At 36.0% G+C, this 25,722-nt stretch overlaps 1 protein-coding gene across 6 annotated transcripts in view; it reads left to right on the top strand.

Annotated features, from left to right (window-relative positions):
- The window catches only part of SOX5 (SRY (sex determining region Y)-box 5), a 414,575-nt gene that overhangs the window by 33,855 nt on the left and 354,998 nt on the right, over positions 1–25,722 (top strand). For 4 of the 6 annotated variants that reach the window (XM_014544242.1, XM_014544245.1, XM_005871812.2 and 1 more), the window contains exon 2: positions 23,235–23,466. In XM_014544242.1, coding sequence (XP_014399728.1) covers positions 23,236–23,466 — 231 coding nt within the window. In that variant the 5' untranslated portion in view covers position 23,235. The remainder of the gene's footprint in view (positions 1–23,234; positions 23,467–25,722) is intronic. The other 2 variants (XM_014544247.1, XM_014544246.1) reach the window with 1 other exon arrangement.

The following is a 25,722-nucleotide window of genomic DNA, read 5'->3' as shown; positions in this document are numbered from 1 at the left end:
TTCCTCTCTCTATAAAATTATTAAGAACATATTAAGAAAACAAACAAATAAACAAACAAAAACAAAGGTCACAAACTGATGAACTGGCTCTGGGTGTTTGTTGTTATTATTGTTCTTGTTTTACTAACATTAAAGTTTTGGAGATTTCTTATAAAAATCCAGTTATTGGGCTTTTCTTGATAACTGGGTATTTTTATTACATTGAGTCGGCAATCCCCCGAAAACCATGAACCTGAGTTCGCAGCAGCCACTCTACTCTGCAAATTTACTTTGCAAATTTTTACAATCTGCCTGTCACTGATATACCCCAACACAATGGGGTATATCACATTTATATTCTTTACTCATGATATTATCTGTCCAGTGCCTTTCAGTCTCTGGATTTTTGTAACTCTGCAATGCATACTGATTTTTAGTTGGAAATATTTTATAATGTTGACTATTTTAGTCAAATGTTAAAATGGATGATTTAGGGAGCATTATTCTCTTTATATGTAAGTCCCTGAAATATAAGTGGGTAAACATGTGAGCGGTATGATCAGATATAACAGAACTTTATTATATCAAATTCTTACACCTAGAAATGTAGTCAGCCAACCACGAACCAGATTCATTACCTGAAATGAGTTATAAGTTAAAATGTTTATTCTGATTTTTTTGGTTGATCCCAGATGTTGACGATTACATGCTTTCGGGATTTTCACTGGCAATGTAAGAGTTGGTATCAGTCCTTTCTTTGTAGTAGATTATATGACACTTAGATGGAGGAAAAAGAGGGTGTTAAAATTGCATGCCCATATTACCTCAAAATAGAAATCTCTGGGAACCATATGCTTTGAAATTTAAAAAGAAATGCTCTGAGTAAAGAAAAAAATTACAGATAAGAGCCCCTAAAAATCATTAGGAAATGGAAAAACATAAAATTAAAGCAAATATTAGTGTTGTATTGTTAGTAATCATAAAGCATGCAAATAGTTTATTCACATATATCCTTATGTTTATATTAAGCATAAATGCATGCTAATGGCTTGAAATAAGAATGAGATAAAAATAACAATGTCAAATCTACCATCAGTCTTAGAATATAACTCATAGAAACCAAGATCAGTTTTTGTGTTACTTTAATATATTTTTATTGATTTCAAAGAAGAAAGGAGAGGGAGAAAGAGATAGAAACATCAACGATGAGAGAGAATCATTGATCAGATGCCTCCTGCACGCCCCCTACTGGGGATTGAGCCAGCAACCTGGGCATGTGCTTTTGGTTCATGGGTCAACACTCAACCACTGAGCCACACGGAATGGGCCAGTTTTTGTATTACTTTAAAACTGAAGGAAAGTATGCTGAGTAAGTTATAAAATAGTCACATTACCACTTACTGTATTATGAAGAATTCTCCATAATTATATAGAGTACAGGGTGAGGCAAAGTAGGCTTATAGTTGTGAGTACATGAAACAGTTTATTCTTATATTATTATGTATAATTGTATTATTTTCCACATGAACAACTCTAAACCTACTTTTGCCTAACTCTGGATGTCCAATTGATTGGTTCTCATGAAAATTCGTATTTATACTCTTATAATTTCCATTTTCCCACATATTTTACTGTCATCTTAGACTCATTAAACTCTGCTGTTCACTATAATTCATAGCATAATAGAAATATTAGCAAATCATACTCAATTCTTTTTATGAAGAATAAAAAGCCGAGGGATCGGAAGGTACAGTAAAAGTCAACCAGTTCAGCCTTTTAAAGGTATGGATGAGTCCTCTCAATAGCATTTCTGATATGTGATCTCTCTTTGGTTTGGATAGTTAAAGTGTTGTAGCACACATTCTCTCCTGAGACAAGAAATTCCATGTTTGGTTGGCTCTGACAGAAGGTTCTTTTTAACACTGAGCCTAAATGTACCTTCTCTTACTAACTTAGTAACTTCTGCTTTGAACTCTTCTGTTATTCCCTCATTACTATTCATAAATCTTTTGTGTAGTATTATAATTATACTAGAGGCCAGGTGCATAAAATTCATGCACTGGGGGCGGTCCCTCAGCCCAGCCTGTCCCCTCTCATAGTCCAGGAGCCCTCAGGGGATGTCCTACTGACAGCTTAGGCCCGCTCCGCAGTCTGGCCATGGAGGCTCAGAGCAGGCATGCCGTGTGTGTGTGTGTGTGTGTGTGTGTGTGTGTGTGTGTGTCCAATGGGGGCCTGCCCCCAGCCGTGCCACGGAAGTTCGGAGCAGGTGCCCCTGTGTTGTTCTCTCAGGATCGGGGCCACACCCGGCCCCTACTCCTGAGCTAGTCGTGATCGTTACAGAGTCCTGACCTAATTGGCATATTACTTCTTTATATATATATATAATGTTTATATGCTTGCTTCCAAAAGATAGGGCACCCTTGCACATAGCAGACTTTCAATAAATATTGAATGCATGAATAGTCCTTGTAATGTCCTCTAAAACCACACAAAATAAATACAATCTATACCTCTGCCAAAGCAGAAAGTTATATTTCAACAATTTTCTTTGAGATATATATTTATACATATGTAAAGCTGTGTGTGCTGTGTATAACACAAAAATCCATGTATGGTATTTTAGAATTTAACCCATTTTCACATATTCAAAAATTCCTGATAGAAATTCCTCCATAGGCAGAAATTGCCACACAAGTTGGTAAAAATGTTTAACACCTGAACTTCAGTGGTGGCTCTGGGATTGATGCCCATGTTAACACTGAAGTGGGAATTCTCATAATGCATCCCTTGATAATGCTCTGTGAGTTTTTCTAAGAATCAGGAAGGCTATATTGATTATTTATGATTAAACCTATTTTACCCAGTGTTTGCAATTTAAATCATATTGGTAACATAGAGGTTCAACAGACAATATAGTTTAAATGTATTAATTTCCCTTAGATTATAGTTCTTTACTCTTTCTTATATGTGTCCGCAGTACCTCCAAAATATGAATAAGGGTTTACATTTCTTGACAGGACTGTGACAGCAGTGCTTATTAATTCTGAATAGTCTGTAAATACTCCATGAGCTGAGGGGATATAGTCCATATGGCAAGTAATTGGTGGTGTTTAAGCTGTCCTGCCATCACTCCATTTTGATGTAGCTATTATTTCAGTCTGCTTTTTGGTGATAGCTAGAAGATATCTACCTGCACTTCTTTTGCCAAGTCATGACAGCATTCTAACTCAATTGTTTTCTCTTGGAGTGTTTTGTGGCTATAGTTCTTTGTTTTAAAACATTTCATTGAAAGTGTACAATGTGTTTAGGTGAACTTCATGGTCATTTTGGGAATGGAGGTGGCTGAAATTATTGATGACAATATATAGGGAATTGTTTCAGTAGCTGAATGGTTACAGAGATTGAAAAGGAAATTCTTACTAGTTTACTAGTTTTTTTTTTCCCTTTCACTTTTGTGATAGCTTGCTTTTTCTGGTCAAAAATTATCCTTTTGGGGTTTAGCCACATGGTCCTCATATGGCCATACAAAATGCCAGGTATCAATCTAAGCCAAACCCGGTGACACCATACACCTGTCTTCCACATTTGTTCTTCACCATGGAAGCCCCTTTCTTTGTCTGGAAGTCTTAAGTCCTACACATAGCATGGGGAAATTGTTTATGTGAATAGCAATTTCTAAGGAAACTTTTACAATGACTGAATCTTATAATAACATGTACTACTCTCCTTTATCCTAAGGAGATCCACCTCACCTTCAAGAAGCAGGTGGAAGGAACCTATTTTATATAAGTTGTTTAGAAATAAATGTCATGCAGCAAAAACCATACTCTGAATTCCTAGCAATGGGGTAAGGTTTTGGTGCATGAGTAGTGGGAAGACTGCTGTCATACTTCTTGGTGTCACTCAAGAGTGATTTCTCTTGACTTAATTTGAAAATAAAATATTTGAAGGCTCAACACACTGCATTGCTAGAAAGTAGAACTTTTTAAAAATTTATCTTCATTGTTGAAAGTCTTACAGATATCCCCTCTTTTCCCCCATTAACCTCTTCTAGCCTGCCCTTGCTCCCCACCCCAGGCCTTCACCACACTATTGTCTATGTCCTTGGGTGATGCATATATGCATATAAATTATTTGGTTAATCTCTCCCCACCTACTGCCCCCTCACTCGCCCTCACCCCGCTGCCTTCCCTCTGAGATTCCCCAGTCTGTTCCATGTTTTCTATGTCTCTGGGTCTATAGCGTAGAATTTGATTACTCACGTATCCAGCAAGATTGAGAAATCTTAGCCTAGTGCAGTGAATTCTAAATTTCATTTTTTAATTCAAAAACAAACAAAAAATTGGCTGTACAGAAAAATTAAAATAACTCTTGGCTCTTTTTCATAGGTCCAAATATATTAAACACACATGGCTTTTCATAGCTAATTAGGTTGGGTCGTACCCTAACCTTAACTGTGCTGTACAACTGAGTTGTTTAAATTAGATTCAATTCAATTCCTAATAACAATAATAGTAGATAGCATTTATTCAGTACATATAGTGTGTTCAGTAGATTGCTACTTGCTTTTATATGTACGTATTTACTTCCTTCAAAATGCAGCTAATATTACCTATAATAAGAAAACAAATTCAGAGAGGTTAAGTAACATGGTCAAGATCATGAAGCTAGGGAACAGCATAACTAAGACTTAACCCAGGTTTGTTTAATCAAAGCTCATGCTTTTAAATACTGCGAACACTCCTCAGCTTTGGTGTATTATGCCCTATGTGAGATCCTGCACTAGACTGGAAAATGAGTAATATTGTTTGTGGCTCAAAGAGTTTATACTTCAAAGTGAGTAACTCACAAAGTAACTCATGAAGTTCAAAACTCACTTTGGTTTTGGTTAAAAAGTTTCTTCTGGATTAAAAAGTCTGATAGATGGGTTTCAGTGGTAGGGATAAAGACCAGAACATGAGGTTTTGTATTTAAATCTAGAATTTTCAAGTAGATTACTTGCAGTAGTGCAAAAGTTGTGCCAAGATTGCATAAAGTTAAAATAAATAAATGTGAACTACAAGCACAGATTTGAAAAACACTTATTTTTTAAAAAATATATTTTATTGATTTTTTACAGAGAGGAAGGGAGAGGGTAGAGAGTTAGAAACATAGATCAGCTGCCTCATCAATCAGCTGCCTCCTGCACACCTCCTACTGGGGATGTGCCTGCAACCAAGACACATGCCCTTGACTGGAATCAAACCTGTACCTTTCAGTCTGCAGGCCGACGCTCTATCCACTGAGCCAAACTGGTTAGGGCGAAAAACACTTATTTAATTAGTAATGATAATAGGAGCTGATTTTGAAAATATCTGGGTCCTTGGGAATCAGTAAGCTCCTGTGCATTACTACTTATGTACATGATTTTATGTTATAATTGTTATCAGTCAAATATCTGTGCCTCTTCTAATTCATTCATTTGTTCTCCACCATGATAGAGTCTAAATTATTTTTAAAGAAATTAAAAGAAACACTTGCTTCTAGATTTACCTTGATGTTTATTTAACTAAGCCTATGATGATTCAAACTACTAATCAATTCTAACTACTAAAGCATCTTGGAATATATTATAGAATATTAATAATTGAGGACCATGTCTTACTTTTATTATGGTGGATATACATTTATAAATGAACTACTAAGAATAAATATTAAAGACATATTCAGGTTCTATATTCTGCTTCCCTTGTATACTTTCTTAAGTCTTGATTATACAGCTAGCACCAACAATGGTTGATTTCATAGGAGATGCATTAATTTGGAGCTCAGGATAATTATTTTGGAGATTATTGCACACAGGATTTACAAACGTTGTGATTAGAAGTTCCCTTAGATAAATTGGAGGTTAAGTTACCTTCCCGGAGCCTTACCTGTATTAATAAGATTGAAATGCTGGATCAAACTGCTCCAGACTCCACTATTTTGGAAGTATGATAACACATATTACATTTTATAAGCATTTAAATGAAGAAATTAGTAAAAAAAAAAAAAAACAGAACAAAAGTTAATAGCCTACCACTAGGAACATGTCCTGGGAGAACAAAATATCATTGGTCCTTTGTGTGCACTAGGAATGAGCTGTGATTCTGTATTGTTTTCTTCTAGAATAATTATTAAATATTTGCTTATCATGGTTTCATAAAAAGATGCTGTTGCAAAGAGGGTGCTAAAAAATGAAAAAACAAACAAACAGAAAAAAAAGCATATTTACTTAATGTAGGTCTAACAATAATGCTTAATAAAAGTCTGTATTATTTAAAAATCAACAGAAATTATAAATATATTTCTATTTTCTGGATAAAATGATTATTTTAAAGCATGTATTGAAGTAATTTGGTTTACATAAAATAATCATTGTAATTATTATTAATTTTCTATGATGTCACAGAATTGTGCTATCATTACTGGTTTGGTTTTCTTTTTTATAATAATAATAATAATAATAATACTAGGGGCCCAGTGCATGAATTCATGCACCTTGAAAGGACCTGTGGGCCTCGGGGCTGTGATAGGAACAGGGGCGGTTCTCAGCCCATCCTCTGTGCCCCTGCCTGTCCCCTCCTGCCACAGCCCCCAGTCCCCTGTCTGCCGACAGCCCTACTCCCACCACCACCGCTCCCACACACTGATAGTGCCCGCCCTGCTTGCACCCACTGATGGCGCAGAGCGATTGGATCTGGCACCAGCAGTAGGTGCAAGCAGTGGCTGCTGCTCCAGTTGCCCCTCAGGAGCAGGGTGAGGTTGGAGATGCCCTCAGGGGCGATCAGGGCCAACAGCCGCCACTCACACCCGCTGATGGCGCCAATCGATCAGGACCAGCGCCAGGCACTGGCAGTGGGTGTGAGCAGTAGCTCCGGTGTCGGCTGTGGGTGCGAGTGTGGCCAGCACTGGCAGCAAGTGCAGGCGCCAGGTGGGACCACAGTGCACCTGGAGCAAAGAATTTTCAGTAACCACCAGAGGCTCAACTTGCTTTGGTCTGGCACCCCCGCTCACCTGCTCTACCATCCTGCCGTGGCTGATGCCCGCCATGTTCCGCGCTCTGCCACCTGCTGCCAATGCCTGCCATGTTCCACACATGCTCCCTGGTGGTCAGTGCACGTCATAGCAACCAGTTGTTCGGTTGTTTGGTTGTTCTGGTTGTTCCGCTGTTCATTCTATTTGCATATTAGCCTTTTATTATCTAGGATTTTGGTGGTTTTTGCAACTGTGGAATAGACTATCCACAGTTATTTCTGGAAAGTTTCCTAAGTTTATTAAGGAAAGGCAAGGATAGAAGTTCATGATGATAAAGAAGTGAACTCTTGCAATGGAGTATACTAGTATAATTATTTTTCTCTATATCCCACTTGCTTCTGTATGATGATTTAAACAGGACATTGGCAGATATTGTTTTCAAACACTTTGCTATGTTCAGCTTTGATATTCATCAGAACCAAGTATTGATTAGAAGGGAACTATTTACTTAGTTCTGCAAGTAGCCCACCAAAGGAAGCATGGAGGACCATGAGTGCCTGTTGCTCTAGACTTACACCAGCTGTGGATACAGAAAGAGAAAGCTACCTAGTTTATGCTAAAGAAGACTATGTATCCTATATAGCAATAAAAGCATAGTATGCAAATTGTCTCCTCGACTGGGAGTTGTCCAGGAGTTTGACCAGGGGGCGGGGCCAGATGGAGGAAGGGAGGGAGGCCCTGGCTGACAGCCAGCAGCCGCTAGGGACCCTACCAGTGCATGAACTTAGTGCACTGGGCCTCTCGTTGTATTAAAATATACGTTTTATGGAAAAGTTTTCAGATTGGCAGAGGAATCACATTTTACTCCACCTGGAGAAGGGTAATCTCTGTAAGTCATTGACAGGACAGTGGGAAGAAGTCTTACTACACTGCAGCTGCATCAACCTTTGGATAAATAGAGGCTTTAATAACACTCCAGAATTTGTCTGGACCTCAAAGGACACCCCGAAATAGAATCCTGCAGACGATACCGCTCTCTCCATACAGGTTCTGGGAGCTGTTGCCCAGAGACTTCCTAGGACCTGTAATATGTTTCACTGACTCTGTACATGCAGTTATGGTAGCTCGCTTTGTGTGGAATTTGGCTTCCGTCCTTTATAAACAATGTCAGTGTAGTATGTAAGAATGACAAACGTGAAAATAGGAAATGCGTATTTAAGTCTCTGGAAAATCATCTCCATGGTTTGATGTTCTTGGACACATGAGAGGAAGGTTTTGAAAGGATTAATTAACTCAGTCTAAACTTTCCTTCAAACTTCAGAACCACATCTCGCAGTCGCTACTCTGAGTGTGCACGTAGCCAGCTCTCTTTGAAATGTTTATTCTACGGGAAACATATTCTTTAAAATGTAAGATATATACCCTTGATTCCAGCACTCATTCTACTTCAATTATATGTGTTTTATTATCTTTTAAAGGAATGTATATTCTCCTGGAGTCCTTAGCAGAAATAACTATCTTGCCATCCAAAGCTGTTGATTATGTTTGGTTTATTCATGGCTAATAAGTTTATATAGCCATTAAAAAGGTTTTCAGGGAACTGTGTGTGGATGGTTTAATGGAGAGGAAAGCTGTATTTTAAGAAGTCTTTAAATGCTCATGCCTTCATAAACTTGCCATCAGCAGAAAAACAAAAAACAAAAAAGGGAGAGAAGGGAATGGGAGGTTGGGGAGAACCCTGTCTACTTTGGAACACAAAGGCCTTTCAGTTGTGGGGGATCGGAATTGGGGGTGTTTGGGTAGTGGAAAAAAATTTTCTAGCATGTGGTAATGAGGTTTAAAAAAATAGCAATGGATGATTACTTTTCTCCATCAAGGCTCCTTTATCCTCATAAGCTCAGACAGTGGTCAGCATGTTAGACACCCCTCCCTGTTTTATCCATCCCTTAACCATGTCCTTTGACAGGGCTGGTTTATACAGCTGGGCCTTTGTAAAGCTTTGGGGGAAATACTACATAAGAGCTGAAAATATGGCAGAGGACCTATAAAACAGTAAATGGTAAACACTCTGTCGAGTGCAAGATTCCACCTTTAAAGTCTTGCTTTTGGCTGATTAGTTTTTCTTTGAGGGAGTTGTAAAGTGACCAGCTTTGAAACTTTTGGGTTTTGTACAGGTTTTATGGTGATATGGGTAATCTGATTGTGTTAACCAATACACTTTCTCACCAGCTATATTGTAATGAACAGAATGAGAAAAGAACTCAGCTATATTACTGACTGAAATGACAATTAAATTAGACATTTCTATTGTAGTGATATGGTGTTTTAAAGAACATCTACTTTGTGTGGGCTTAGCCATAGAATTGATTGAAAAGAGAAAGCAAATAGGAAAAGCTATTTGTTTCAAAAAGTTTATCTATATGACATACTTAAAGATAATGTTTTCAATGGAAATTTGATAGTGACATCACGGTTAGCCTGGTTTGAACTCTAGTATAAACCTTGTACTGGTGTCATTTTGTATCTTTATACACGTCATACCTTCATAAGAGTTTGATGATTTTTTTCTTTACAGTATTTGCCATATCCTTTGATTTTTTTTTTATTTCAGAGGCAGGAAACTGGTAGCCTTCAAGTTACTACTGAGCAGTTCGTACCCATTTATAGAAAAGAACTAACATTCCAGACTGGTCCACAGTGGCAGTATGAACCATGCTTTTAAAGCTTTTTTCCCCCCTCTAAAAACAACAGGGAATGTGCTAAACCCAGAAAGATTAATGGGGGAAGAAGATAAACAGTTAAGACGTAAAATGAGTTTAGAGGTCAAGCTACAAAAATAAGAAAGCTTATGGATTTAATTCATATTCATCCAAGCAAAGAGGCTTTGGCATGAAAGGAACCAATGAAGACGCTCAGCATTCTTATAACATCAGCCATCGTTGCATCCCGCTGTTTTGGAGTTTGGGTGATAGATGCTCATCGTCTTTGGCACGGCACCCTTACTCTTGGACTTTTCACGATTATAGTGGCAAATTCTTCATTTTGGCAGGAATTTCAGAAAATTCGTCTTAGCCTAGTATGCCTACCTGGCATATCAGAGCTGTTGTCCTAGGAAAGATTTGTGCACGGTATTTATGTTCTTTGCTGTCTATTTTGAATATAACATAAATATTTTTACTTTGTTCATTTTTCAACAGCTGTTGTAGAAACAGACTGCAACCAAGTCTTTATGGGACTGGAAAGGCAGAGTGAGTCCCCTAACTTTGCCAGAAGTCAGCAGCATATAAACTTTTCTTTGTCGGGGTTATTTGGATTCCGAAGAGGGTAGGGGTCATAATAGTTTTCTTCATTGCACTACTCAGCCATTCTCAACAAATCTGATGGCGATGCTCAGTACCTTTTTTGGTTGTGAGCCTCATTTTTCATTTCTGTTAGGGGGAAAGTAAAGAAAAAAACAAAACAAAACAAAACAGCACACCATTCTCTAGAGGTTTGCTTTTGAAGGCTTAACTTGCTTGATTTCACAATGACCTTTGAAAACAAAAGAAATTAAAACAAGGCTGGTTACTTAATTATTTTTGTCATCATTATTAGATCCTAAATAAATTAAACATGCCACAGATTTTATTTCAAGACGTACACCATGCTAAGAATAAGTCACTTTTGATTATGGAACAATTTGCTATTTATTTAGACTTAGCCAGTAATGTTAGAAGGGAGAGAGAGCAAGAGTGTGGGGGTGGACTTTTCAGAGGATGCTCAGATGAGGAGACAGGGAGGAAGGCATAAAATAAGTACTTAAGGGTATTTTGGAAATAAAATTTTATATCTTATTTGCAGTTCTGCCGAAGGGAGAGTCTCCTGGGAGAGTCAAAATGACAAAGTCACTAAAATAAATGAAATAATATTTTTACAGAGGGGTCAATATCATTAAACCGAAATAGATATCCTCCCCTGCTTAAAACTGAATTTTTAAAAAAATATGCACCTCACCTGACTAGTGATGTTTATAAACGGCAATCTATTTTATTTCACTGCGAATATGAGGAAAATGGTGAACTATTTTATAGGTTATTACAAATATGTCCATGTGTATGTGAACATATGCACATATGTAAACATGCATATATCCTCATGAGGACAACATGAAAAACATTGCTTGGCATTATTTTAGAAAGAAATATTACAGGTTAGTACTACTGCTATTACTACGATAGTAGTAATAGTTATTTATATTTCCTTTGTGTTTGTTTTTTTATGGGTTAACAAATTGTAAGGAGTTTGTTTTTACTTCTTTATTTTTTCCTTTAAAATATGCAAAAATTTAAATTAATAGTTTGAATTTTATAGCGAATAAAACTTGTTAGCATATGGTTAGGATTAAATTAAAGTGGTGCTGTCCAATTCTTAATTGAGAGGTTCCATAAAAAAAGAATATTAATTCCCCTTAACATATCATTATGCAGTAAAAGTCTTCTCTGTCTCCTCCTCCTCCTCTTCTTATTCTTGTTCTTCTCCTTCTCCTTTCTCTCTCTCTCTCTCTCTCTCTCTCTCTCTCTCTCTCTCTCATGCACACACAAAGTGTTGCATATATTCCTAAGGCACCTGCAGTTGTTCTGATAGAGAGCAGTAAAGATTATCCCTTTACAAGGAGTCTACAGACAGTTTTTAAAAATATCTTTGTAGAGATCTTGAGACTAGATATGCATTTCATACACTATTCCTTCACTATTCTAACCAGTTGTCTATAACCTGAAATTTATACATGTGGCAAACACATGTCTGAGAAAAATCCAAAAGGCTTCTGATTTTTAAACTTTATTTCTTTAACTCAGAAGCACACAATTACGTGTTAAAAATATTTGTCCCAACTTTTGGTTTAATTAAATGGCGCTCATAGTAAACCCATGGGTTTTTGTTTTTGCTGTTTCTTCTTATTGTTATTAATAGAGTTGTACAGCATGTCCTGGGAGAGACAGTTTTTGCTAATCGCTAGATTTTCCCCTCCAGTTCTCTATCTGTCCCAGGAATGGAGTATGTGGCTACTCAGTGCTCAGCTTTCAGACTTACAAGGGGCCGAGCATCTGGGGAAACTCAGGAGGTGAGCACTTTCACGCTGACTCAGAGACCAGCCGTATGACTCCAGTCTGGCGCTGTCACGCCTGGTTATGGAAAGGCAAGAACAATGCCTCCCTTGAGAAGGGAGAAAAAAGTCTAGTGCAGTCACAATTTTGATGTAAAATTTAAATCATCCCTCCACATCCTGTGGACTTAGAGCTGTCAGAAAGGCAAAACCCATGCTCAAATGGAAAAAGCTTTTTATTTCCTTAAAAAGCATACCCTCTCTAACTATAATGACGAGTTTTTAGAACCACAAATCTTAATGCTAGATCATGCAAAGTAATTTATAAGTAATCAGAACAAAAGGACTTTGACATTTTTAGCCTGTGGATGGCTGAAGTTTAAACATTCTTTAGGTTTCTAATTAATGACAGATATATAACAATATAGGAATTAAATAATTAGCAGCAAATTAGTCTTTATGATTTTGATTTTCTTCCTAACTCATGCATTTAGTCATTTACTTACAGCTTACAATAAATTTCTCTTCAATAGTTAAAGGTTTAATGATTTCTATTTTGTTTTCTATACATAGATCTGATTGAAGTTTAGTGCATTTGATGATTTAAAATATTATGTGATGAAACGAATAATTCAAGTATAGATGTTTTGAGATAAGGAAATAAAATTATAAAAATTATTAAATGAGTCAACTAAAGATAGGTGTTTTTTGTTTTGTTTTTGTTTTTGTTTAGTAATGAGTGCTTATTGCCATAGTCTTGTATTGTAAATCATGAGGCAAGTTTTAATAATTTTTTTCAAAAAAATTCCATAAAAGCATTTGCTAGCTCTTCTCTTCATGAAAGTGACTTTGTAGTCACCAGTTATTATAAAAATTATTAAATGAGTCAACTAAAGATAGGTTTTTTTGTTTTGTTTTGTTTTTTAGTAATGAGTGCTTATTGCCATAGTCTTGTAAATCATGAGACAAGTTTTAATAATTTTTTTTCAAAAAAAAAATTCCATAAAAACATTTGCTAGCTCTTCTCTTCATGAAAGTGACTTTGTGGTCACCAGTCATGCAAGGTCCCCTAACCAGTTTTCCTTCAGCTTGTCAGACTCATAATGAGCTCTATCTTTTCTAGATAGTACAGCGGTTCTCAACCTGTGGGTCTCGACCCCTTTGGGGATCCCTTTCACAGGGGTCGCCTAAGACCATCGGAAAACACATATATAATTACATATTGTTTTTGTGATTAATCACTATGCTTTAATTATGTTCAATTTGTAACAATGAAAATACATCCTGCATATCAGATATTTACATTACGATTCATAACAGTAGCAAAATTACAGTTATGAAGTAGCAACGAAAATAATTTTATGTTTGGGGGTCACCACAACATGAGGAACTGTATTAAAGGGTCGCAGCAGTAGGAAGGTTGAGAACCACTGAGCTAGTAGAACATGGTGGGATGAGTACAGTAGAATTTAATTACATTTAATAATCTATAATCTTTATACCTTTTTATATATCAGGAATAATATTGTTGTAGGCATTTAGTAAGTGTGAATTAATTTTTTAAAAAATACAATAAAGCATGCAGACGAACAATTTTTAGCTGGCAGATACATTCATTTAGGTCAGTTTGGGCTCCAGAGCCCAGCTATTAGGTTACTCATAATGAAGCAATCTTCTTATTTATAAAACTTTCTTGGGGTCTTCATCTAATAACACATGTCCTAACTTTGGAATGAATTTGAATAATTTACAGTTACTAGTGAAACAGTAAGAGAAGAAAGTATTAAGGAATAACATTTTGAACTCCGAATTGTTGCAGAATGGAATTTTGCTGTCATACACCATTTGTAAATGCCTGCCTTTAGTATTTGTCTCCCCTGTTTAGACAATAAAAACACATGGACATTAGAAATTTAATTTTATTGCATAGCATTTATGTTAAATTCAAGCACTTCTGAAATATTCTGTGTCCAACAAATAAAGCAGCGCTCATTTCCTTCAGGTACTAACAAGAATTGTGTTTTCTTTCTGATTCTTTCCTTTTCTCTATGTAACTTCCAAATGTTTTTCATTGTATTTTCTACACATTCTTTGGAGAACCCTGCACCTCTTCCCCTCCGCCCCCCTGCTCTTTTTAATACTCCCCTCCTTTCCTGACTCTTTGGTGGTTGGGACAAGACTGGGGAAATCTATTTGGTAAGAACAGAGATGCTAGTAAATAGGAAGACAAAAAGGTGGTGTACAAGTTAAAAGTGATGTCATTCTTATCAGAGAAAAGGAATAGTAATGAACTACTGGACCTCAATACACAGAACATCTCATACACTAAGCATGTGATGAGGTAAACACAGGAACAGCCTTGGTAAAGGTGAAAGCACTGGGTGACTACATTGTAAAGAACACAGTTTTAAATGTAGTTTAAACTTTTGTAATATTGATTACACTTTTTATTAAATTCAAATTGTATTTCAGAACAAAATAATACATTTCTTCTTAAGGAGCAGTGGTGCAAAAATTACTTTTACTTTTAGACTTTAATGTTATGGTAGTTTTGTTTATAAATGCTAATAGAAATAAGTGTCTACTCTGGTGAAATGTATACTAGTAGTAAGGATTAAAAGGGAGTCCAATCTTATGTATTATTCTGTGTTGTCTGTTTTTATATTTCTATGAAATCTGTGTTTCTACTTCCATTTATAGTTTATGCCAGGATCTGATGAACTTGATCAAACCTCTAAATAACAATATAATGAATGAGGTTATTGTATGTGGGAAGCAACATGTAAAAAAGTACAGAGATTGACATATTCTATATCAGAAATTGATGACAAAGAGGATTTAGAGAAAAGAAAATAAAAATGTTAAGACTACATATTTACCACAAAACAATTTTCTATTTAAAGGCTTCAGAATATTATATATGACAGGGGTGGTTATAAAATATATATGGAATGTTCTCAGGGCAACACAAAACTGAGTCGGAACCTGTAGGAAAATGAAGTCAAAACATGTTATAAAGAAAAGGAACAAACCATAAGATATGTCTAATAATTGAAATTCATGGATAAGGGTAATGAAACTGATATCCTATATAATAAAAGGCTAATATGCAAATCGACCAAATGGCGGAATGACTGGTCGCTATGAAGCGCACTGACAACCAGGTGACACTCAACACAGGAGCTGCCCCCTGGTGGTCAGTGCGTTCCCACAGGGGGAGCACTGCTCAGCCAGAAGCCCTGAGCTGGGCTCATAGCTGGCGAGCGCAGCAGCAGTGGCGGGAGACTCCTGCAGCAGCGGTGGCAGGAGAGCAGGCCTAAGCCGTCAGTCGGACATCCACTGAGGGCTCCCGAACTGCGAGAGGGAACAGGCTAGGCTGAGGGCCGCCCTGAGTGTATGAATTTCATGCACCAGGCCTCTAGTTTTTAAATAAAATGATAGGCTAAATTTGTGAAATTCTTTGTTAATAAATCACTTAGAAGAATTAGCTGTTTCATTCATTTGAATCAAAACCTGTCCATATATGCTAAATATCTGTGTTGATTTCCCATATTGAATAGGTAACATTCTATTGTGAAAATATCTTTGATAAAAAGTAGCAATTCATTCCTAATCTTTTAAATTTATTTCAGAGAGGGAGGGAGATGGAGAGAGAGAGAGATAGAAACATCAATAATGAGAGAGAATCACTGATTGGCTGCCTCCAGCAAGCCCCACACTGGGGATCGAGTCACAACTAGGCATGTGCCCTCACCAGGAATGGAACTGTGACCTCCTGCTTCATAGGTCAGTGCTCAACCACTGAGCCATTCTGGCCAGGCTCATTCCTAATCTTGATTAGCCTTCCCACATCAACTTTAATTACAAAAGGAGCCAGATGAGTAAATGTAAGTGCCCCGAACAAATAGTCCTGTTGCTAAAAAAATTTGAGTCACATAACTTCTAAAAAAAAAATAGTATAATCCTTGGGTATGAAGGATTGCCAATTATTTTTTTATTTTGTAATATCTCATATTTATTGTTCTCATAAGGAGATATATAAATTCAAATATTTGCAGTCATTGTAAAAGTGTTCTGTTATGCTTAAAATTTAACATGAGAGAGTGAATATTTAAAATAGACATTTAGGAGAGCATTTAATGGAAGTTATAAATTAAATAAATGACATGATCCAGAATTTTAAGAGTTCTTATTCAGAACATTTAGTGTTGTAGAATTGTTAACAGAAGAACTAGCTAATTTTCTTATCACTGACGTCTCTTTATCTCTCTTCTTTGTTTAGTCCTTTTTATGCACTGGTCTCCCAAACTAGGATGGACTGTAAGATTCAGATTATGCTCCCCCTCTTCTCTGTTTTCTACTTATTTTTCCCTTGGAAAGACAATTCTGTTCTTAACTGCTGTCTCTGATAGTGCACAGAACCAGTAGTGTAACAAAAGGTATTTAACCATTTTATGACTCAGTTTTCTCTTTTATAAAACAAGAATAATGAAAATACTGACTCGGAGCATTAGGGAACATGTCAGTGATAAATAATTACATTTATAGGCTAACTCTCTAATTGTGTGTTTAAACACTGCATGGCCTTAGTTACTTCCACAGAAGTCCCATATTTTCTGATTATGTGCTCTTTCTTTTTTTTTATTATCCTGCATTCAACAAATGTTTATTTCTAAACTGAATTTCACATTTCCCTCCAAAATGGCCATTCTTTCTAATTTATATAATTATCTTAATAGCAGTATTTTCTAAACTATACATTCAAGTAATCTATCTTTGAAGTATATCACCCTCTTGTTCTCTATCTCTACTTCCTACTTTAAACTGTTTATCAATTACTAACTTCTGGGGGATTGTCTTCCTAAAATATGATTTTGATTATGTCAATGTGTGACTCACAAACCATCACCAGTTCCCCTGCCTCAGTGTCAATTTCAAATTTTTGTTTAGACATTCAAAATTGGTAGGATTTTAGGGTTAGGGTTAGAATCATGATCATGTTCTACCTTTCGTTCTTAGTTTCATTTACTCCTCTTAGAATCTACTGCTTTAACCAAATTATTCTACTCACTATCCCAAAGCATTCTTTAAGTTTCTTTAATTTGCTGTTGTCGTTTCTCTTGTCTGGAATCTTTCTTTCTTCTCTGTCGGCATATAATCCATCTTTTATTACCCAGTTGAATTCTCATAATTTATAGTAAGCATTCTCTGATTATTTGAGCAAGACAGTATCTATTATACACCTAACATTTATTTTAAAAAAATAATTTACCTTAAAATACTTTTTATTGATTTCTTAATTATGTCACTATCTAAATGCACAAGATAGCCTTTCAATAAAAATTTTCCAATAATTAATGAATGGATGAGTGGGGTATATGTCTATTTTCATCCAAGCTATACTGCATTAAGGGTAAACCAGAAGGGTCTTCATATCTAAATTTCCTGTGTCCCTATAACACAAAGTTAATTTGCCTGACACAAAGTAGACACTCATTCAATTCATTTATTTATAGAAAAATACATTGAATGCCAACCACTTGCTAGGAATCGTGCTCCATATAATTAATTGTATCTCATTCAGCATAGAGTATTAGACTATTTAGGGGGTAATGCAGAGCAATTGGAAAGACATGTATCATATAGGTAGTTATATCCTTAGTGTTCATCTGTTTTTGAGAAAAAAAAACAACAGGTGAAATGGTAAAAAAAAAAAAAAATAGACCTGTAATCACCAAAATCTTATTATATGCAAGACAGTCTAAGTGTCATGGGAAATTTAAGGAATTAAATAGGACATTCTTGCTTTCCAAGTGCTTGTGTTTAGCTTTAGATACTGTATATGCTAATAAGTAGAAAAAGAAAAAAATAAACTATTGAATACATGTCACAGGTCATACTGATGTTAAATTTTTTTGTGGACTACTAACAAGAGTTGATGTAGCTTGAGGTGGGCTGAAGTTGCTTCGACCCTGGTGGGAAAGAAAGGTGTTGTAGAACAGCTAGAGTTTGAGTTTGTCCTTTATAGATATTTATTTTTTACCCTGGTGGGAAAGAAAGGTGTTGTAGAACAGCTAGAATTTGAGTTTGTCCTTTATAGATATTTATTTTTTCAAGTTGTTATACAAACTACCATAAAATAAATATTATGGCAAAAGAATAACCAGTAGAAGGCACTGCTTCCTAGGACTTTATCTCTGAATTAACCAGTCAAAGCTTAAAAAAATTTAGAAAAAGAAAGAAACTTCAAAGAGGAAATATTATATAAGGAAAGCGACTCCTACCATGAGTCTTCCATTTTTTGTTTGTTCCAACAACAAATCAATTTCCAAAATAATTGCAGCAAAGAACACACCCTAAGCAGACAGATTTAAGTTCATAGCAGTAGGTAGATGATTCCTCAATAATAGGTTTATTAATAATTAATTATACAGGTTTTTTTTTATAAAGCTACTCACTTTTATAATCTTTTACTTACATGTTTTAAAAAGAACAATTGGATTTTTTTCACAAGTTCTTTAAAAATCTAATTAAACTGGGTTTTACCCATTCATTCATTTACATGGAAACTATTTTTAATAGGATACTGAGCTTGATTTCCTTCTTTCTGACAATATGAAGACATTGTCTACGCATACTTGTCCTGTAAGACTAGACCTTACAACCATTCATAGAGAAGAGTAAGAGAGTTGCTGGTTTTATTTAATAGCTTTCATGTAACAGAAATTTATTTAAACACTACTATTTTCAGAAACGATTCTAAGTACTGGGTAAGTAGCTGTGACCAAAATGAAGTCCGCCCTCTTGTATCTTATAGTGGGAGAGACAGATAATAAACACAGAAATAAATATGAAATTTGTCACGTGATGGTAAGTGCTATGAACAGAGCAGGAAGTAAAGAGCAATAGAGAGAGGAGGAGGTGCTGGTTTAGGGGGAGTAAGCAAGGGAGGCCTTTCTGGGAAATGATGTTGGGATAGAATACTAAGGTGAGGGATGGGCAAGTGTATATCTGAGGTGGGAGGATTTTAGATTGGAAAAAAAACAACACAACAACACACAAAACACAAAACTTTCAAAGAGAATTGTTTAAGTAAGTGGTATATTAATTTCCTGTTGGAGGCCGCCTACGTTCTTTGGTTCATGGCCCCATCATCTATTTTATTTCTTTTTCTAATTAAATGTATTGGGGTGACATTGGTTAGTATGACCCATCATCTATGTTCAGAGCCAGCCGTATAATATCTTATAATAGCTTTTCATCTCTGTCTCTGGCTGTGACCTTCCTGCCTTGCCCTCCTGCAAAGACCTTTACGACTACTTTGGGCCCACCCAGAATACCCAGAATAATCTCCTTATCTCAAAATTCTTAAATTAGTCACATATACAAAGCCTCTCTTTGCTTAGTAAGGTAACATATTCACAGACTTCCCGGATTAGGATTTGGAAATCCTAGGTGAGAGGCATTATTCTGACTAAGGTAAATGATTTGTAAACTTGACTGAGCATTAGATCACTTGGAAGCTGTGAAAAATTCTGATACCCCGTGTGTGCTCAAAAAACAATAATATCAGAATGTTAGTGAGTGTGACCCAGGTAGCACTATTTTTAAACCTCTCTGTATAATTCCAACGTGCATTAGTTTTCTGTTGCAGTCTCACACCCTTTACCCTACTCTAAGGTTGCTACATGTGTCTGCATACAATTGGGGACATCCTGCCTACAGAGTGATTATAGTGCACTTACAGAACCTTTGGCCAATAGCAGAGGACTCCAGAAGTTTTAAAACTACTTTCAGATATGTATTAGAATAGCCTGATTGTGCACATTGCTACAGGACAAGTAAAGGAAAAGCGACTCCTTATAAAAGCAAGTTGCTCCTTGCAAGGGAGGCTATTTCTTTTCTTTTTTGTTTTAAATATGGTGTTATTGATTTCAGAGAGAGCAAGGGAGAGGGAGTGAGAGATAGAAACATCAATGATGAAAATCATTGGTTGGCTATCTCTTGCACACCCCCTACTGGGGATATTGCTACAGGACAAGTAAAGGAAAAGCGACTCCTTATAAAAGCAAGTTGCTCCTTGCAAGGGAGGCTATTTCTTTTCTTTTTTGTTTTAAATATGGTGTTATTGATTTCAGAGAGAGCAAGGGAGAGGGAGTGAGAGATAGAAACATCAATGATGAAAATCATTGGTTGGCTATCTCTTGCACGCCCCTTACTGGGGATAGAACCAAGGCATGTGCCCTGACCAGGAATGGAACCATGACCTGACTATTTCTTATCTATTCCATTCATGTAACGTGGGATTTGGTCCATATTCCTCCATCTGCCCTTTTATTAAAGTAAGACTGAAACTTACATTTATGTTGCGCTTTCTAAAAGTATCTCTGCATCTTTGCTTTGATCGTTACTTCCTACATGAAATTTCCTCTCCATTTATCTCAACCATTCCCTGAAGCATTCCAGGATCTGTGGTCCTCAGGAAGCCCTCAGGTGCTTGGCTATAATGCCATTTTATCCTTCACTAGGACTGTCTTTCATTATTTTTCTCCCTTTATTTAAAATCTTCTCAACAAATTCATAAACTTTTTAAAGTAAAGAACCCGAATTACATGTTTTAATTCCTATTAGATAAATATTCTGCACATAGGAAATGGTCAGTAAATTATTAATGATTTCCAATTCCCTTTAGTTCTGGAATTAAACATCAGTTCTTTCAAGAAGATTTTCTTGCCCGGCTGGCGGGGCTCAGTGGTTGAACATGGACCTATGAGCCAGGAGGTCAATACCACGGTTCAATTCCCGGTCAGGGCATATGCCCAGATTGCAGGCTCAATTCCCAGTGTGGGGCATGCAGGAAGCATCCAATCAATGATTCTCTCTTATCATTGATATTTCTATCTCTCTCTCTCCCTCTCCCTTCCTCTCTGAAATAAATAAAAACATATACTTAAAAAAGATTTTCTTGTCCACACACAAAGCTAAGTGAAAGGTTATCATTATGTCATCATAGCTCCACCAGTTAGTTTCACACTGGATTATTATTATTATTTGTCTCATGTCATTTTCTTTGAAGTCTGAATTGTGTTCATTGGTAAGTCTAGCACCTAGGAATCGCAGAAATCATCTCTGACTGGATATATATCAGAGCATACCCCAATCTAGACCCTCAAATTGTTCCCAAGTATCCTTCCCCTGCAACACAGCCATGTAGCTTAAGCTGCAGGATAGATAATAGATGGAATTTTCCACTCCTTTCTTAAGGTTTTTAGAAATTAATGAGGCTTTTCTCAGTCCAAAATTAAACACTTTAGTAGATAACAAATTAGGAATCTAAAGTTATTGGGAATTTTATTATCAATATGTCTTGGCTCAGTCTACTTTAGACAGTGCTTACATGGTAGCCACCCACATTTCCTCAACTCTATTCTTCAGCTGATCAAGCCCCCCAACTATTCACATATCTTCTTTAATGCTTGCTAATGCAGTGTTATTGTCAAGGATAACTGGCCATGGACCATTTCTCTTTTAGGAGCCTTTGTATTTAATGTTGATTTTACAGTTTAACTCTTAGAAGGCAATCTGCTTTCCTCATTTGGGAGTTGTATGGTTTTGTTCTTGAGAAGGGTGTGGGTCAACTGTAGTTTTGAAGTTTTTAAAATAAACAACAGCTATTGTTTTTTGAGTGTTTGTGCTAAATGATCTACAAGTCATTTTTCGTATGATACACAGTTCATTCTCAAAAAAGCATTACAACTTGATATTACATCTTACTTTAGAGATGAGCAAATTGAGGTGGCGTGATAAAAGTCTTACAGTTTGCAAATATTTGGAATCAGTTTTTTAATCAGTGTTTATCTGTTTCCAAAGCCCTTATTTTTTTCTACGGTGCTATTATTTCTTAATAGAAGGTCTGCCGTACTCGAATACTTTTCTTTTGAAACTTTTAACACTAAGAAGAGTATTATTCAAGAAAGAATAGTGGCATCTCTTTTAGTATTATATTTTAAATTTAAAAACCAGTGATATATATGAAGGAAGTGGTGTTGCCAGTAGTTAATACCCTGCCTCCTATCCCACTAGTCTGGATAAGAATAGATGTTTCTGTAAACACTCCTTGTTGAACAAAACACAGCTTTTTCAAGGTCATATCAAGTGATAAATAGAGTTTATTTTTTATTAAAATTTTTAACTATATGTATGTCTGTGTACTAAAACTTTTAATGAAAGAAAAAAGAACTCTATTTAACTAAAAATATCTGTACATATTTTTAACCTCGGATTATGTTCCCCATCAGATGTACGTACAAAAAATGTTTAATTTATCTAAGTGCATTGTCAGATAGACATCAGCTTAGTCAAACAAAACATCCATATTTGATTTGTTTTCCTTTTACTTAGGTATCTAAGGAGTTAATTATTCTGATAAACCATATCTAAATCTTACATAGAATTTTGGAAATAACATTGAAATATTTTTATATCCTCATCTCTTTTACTATTTTGCAAATTGGATAGTAGAAATAAATGCCTACATTGGGTGATTTAGCAGTTGAGGAAAGGAAAATTCTCAATTGTTTCAAGATTAATAGCGATTTAAAAATTTATTCAATTCTTAAACAAATGTCAAACTTTTTGTCATGGGTTCTGAGGTTTACATATAACCAATGTCTCTATATTTCACAATGATCTTTTAATAAAATGCACATTTTATAATGGCAATCATTTATTTATTTTGTTTATTTTTATGAACTAAATTTTAGCTATTTCTCTTCTTTTAACTCCCAACCATATTTGCTACTTTGCTATTCATAAACATAGACGTTCTGTTTTCAATAAGGTCTATCAGAGTGTAAAACTAGATGGGTATTTTTCTTTAAAATGGAATGGTCTTTCATTATGCAGTATTCTTAGGTGAATTCTCTTGTTTAAGAAGCCAGAATACAAGGGAGTGCTATATTAGTGTATTATTCTCACAACAAACAAGCACTGTTCTGTTGCTACCTGCTTGGCCATTGTTTCTGACTGTGTGTGCTTTGCAGTGGTATTTGGATGGTTTCCTGCTCTCTGCCAGCACAAAAAGGCATTTCTGTTACAATGGCCCCTAACCACACAATGACAGCATTAAGGATTTATGTGGAGGTTTCATTATTTTCTCCTCTTTTGTTCCTTCCAGGATGTCTTCCAAGCGACCAGCCTCTCCGTATGGGGAAGCAGATGGAGAGGTAGCCATGGTGACAAGCAGACAGAAAGTGGAAGAAGAGGAGAGTGACGGGCTCCCAGCCTTTCACCTTCCCTTGCATGTGAGTTTTCCCAACAAGCCTCACTCTGAGGAATTTCAGCCAGTTTCTCTGCTGACGCCAGAGACTTGTGGCCATAGCACTCCCACTTCCCAGCACAATACAATGGTAGGTTTCTCAAGGTCTCTTGTGCCTACACTCACTTTTTGACCAGTTCAGTCTTCTAATAGTTTGGCTTCAGTCCTTTGCTTTATAATTGTCATCTGCTTAATAGCCATACACAAGATTCACTCCCAACATCTTTGAATTCTAAGTAAATTGATTTCAGTAGGGAGTAAAAGATATGCTATTTTTTTTGTGTTTTTCCAGAACTCTGATTTTGAGATACTTACAATTTAATTTGAGGGGGAAAAACATGTAAATATAAGAATAATTTTAAAGTAACATTTACAATTAACAGGAAAGTTAGATGTTATACTATTTCTAATAAAAGGTTTTTTCCAGAGTTACAACATAGTTTGAAGACTTCCACCATAATAAATCATTGTGGGGTTTTTTTCTTTCCATTTTTTGCTTTGCTTGGATTGGATTTCAGTATTCCTTAAAGTACTGGAAATATTATAGAAGAATATATTTCATAGAGACTATAGTTTTCTAATGGGACCACACCAATTTCTAATTCAGTCCCATTCATGTTGTTGTTTTGATAATTCAGTAGTTCCCTGGTGCATCCTGTTCCAGAATTTGAAACTCAGGATAATTTATCTGGACTCTCAGCCTGAGGTCTGGATCACTGGGAATCCGTGGTTTCACGGATGAGAAGCAAGAAGGCAGCATAGCATCTTTGGCTGAAGCTTAAGCAGCAGACACACACAAATAAGGCTTTTAGGAACTTCAATACTGAGAATCAGCTAGTTGGCAGGGCGACAGGGCGCTTAGCTGCCAGTAAAGCCACCCTCACCTTTACAACATGGCTGCTGGGGTGGATGCCACGTTTCTGTGCCCTCTCTTCCTCTCCGCCTTCAAGAATGATTGTGCCATTCACTTTAACCAGATTCCACCACAAAAATGTGTCATCACACATCCTCCTATCTTTAAAGACAGCTCTGATCCTGTTTAAGTACTTTTCTTTCTCTAGGAAGTTATTGTACATCATAAATGTGCATGGTACTGAAATATGTCCACTTGTTTATGTGATTGTGTTACTTTATGGGGAGTTAAATCAGCAAGAATCAGGTGTCTTCTAATAGCTGTGAAATAAACACCAATCTTTGATAGTCACATTAGGTTTAAATACTCTCATTCAGCATTTTGAAAGCCTTACAGATAAAAATTTCTCTGTCTATTTAACTATTTGCAACATAGCGTTTTGTGTGTGTGTGTGTGTGTGTGTGTTTGTTGTTGTTGTTTTTGTTTGTTTGGTGTTTTTTTTTTACCAAGAATAATATTGTGTGTGTGTGTGTGTGTGTTTTTGTTGTTGTTTTTGTTTGTTTGGTGTTGTTTTTTTTTTACCAAGAATAATGTTTTAGCTAACACTTAGCACTTTATAGATTTTAAGCATGTTACATACGTAAACTCGTTTAATTGTCACAGTGTTCCAATGAGGTGTTATTATTCATCCCATCTTACAGGTGAGGGAACTGGGCTCAGAGAGGTTAAATAAATAGCTACTACGTGGGACAGCTACTACCAGGCTTACCCAGGCTGTCTAGCTTCGGAGACCATGCTTACACACATTATAAGCTCTTCCCAAGAGCACAGGCATATTTTATTTTCTGACTATTTTTTTTATTTGGCAAGTTAAACCATGCAATCTATAATTTCCCCTTTCTCCCTCTACTATGAGTTTATGTTACTTATGTACAATGAATATAACCTTTTGGCTTCCCCTCAAAAAGGTAAAACTAGGAAAAGAAAGGGGGAAAACAGCACAGTGCAGTTCAAGGTAAAGATGTTGGACTCTTCATTTGACCTTGCATCACTGCTAAAGCCATTTTCCTCTCAATATTATGACCATTGCTCTCTCTCAGGAAATACCCTATTGAGAGTGCTTCTTGGTTTGGTTCTCTTGTGATACTACCATAAACATAACCACAGATTTGAAGGAGTGGATATAAATAGTGATGACTGGAAGAAAACCACAAAGATAAAGGGAAGATTATTTTAAGTATACTCAAGGGTGGATATAAGAAAGTATATTAAATTGCATACTGTAGCTGAGGGAGTGGATTCTGTGATGCAGGATGTATAGGAAAATGAAACCATTCAGTGTGTAATGGAAGTATTCAGTTCCACTAAATAAAAAGTATGAACTGCCTACTTTATATCAAATTGTTTGTTGAATACTATGCAAATAGATTTCAATTGGATACAACCCTCTCCTTAAACAACTTCCTCTAGAGGAAAAGTTCTTTAAAAAATTTA

This window comes from Myotis brandtii, unplaced genomic scaffold, assembly GCF_000412655.1.
Source record: "Myotis brandtii unplaced genomic scaffold, ASM41265v1 scaffold358, whole genome shotgun sequence".
NCBI lineage: Eukaryota > Metazoa > Chordata > Mammalia > Chiroptera > Vespertilionidae > Myotis > Myotis brandtii.
This window is presented reverse-complemented; position numbering and strand designations above follow the sequence as displayed.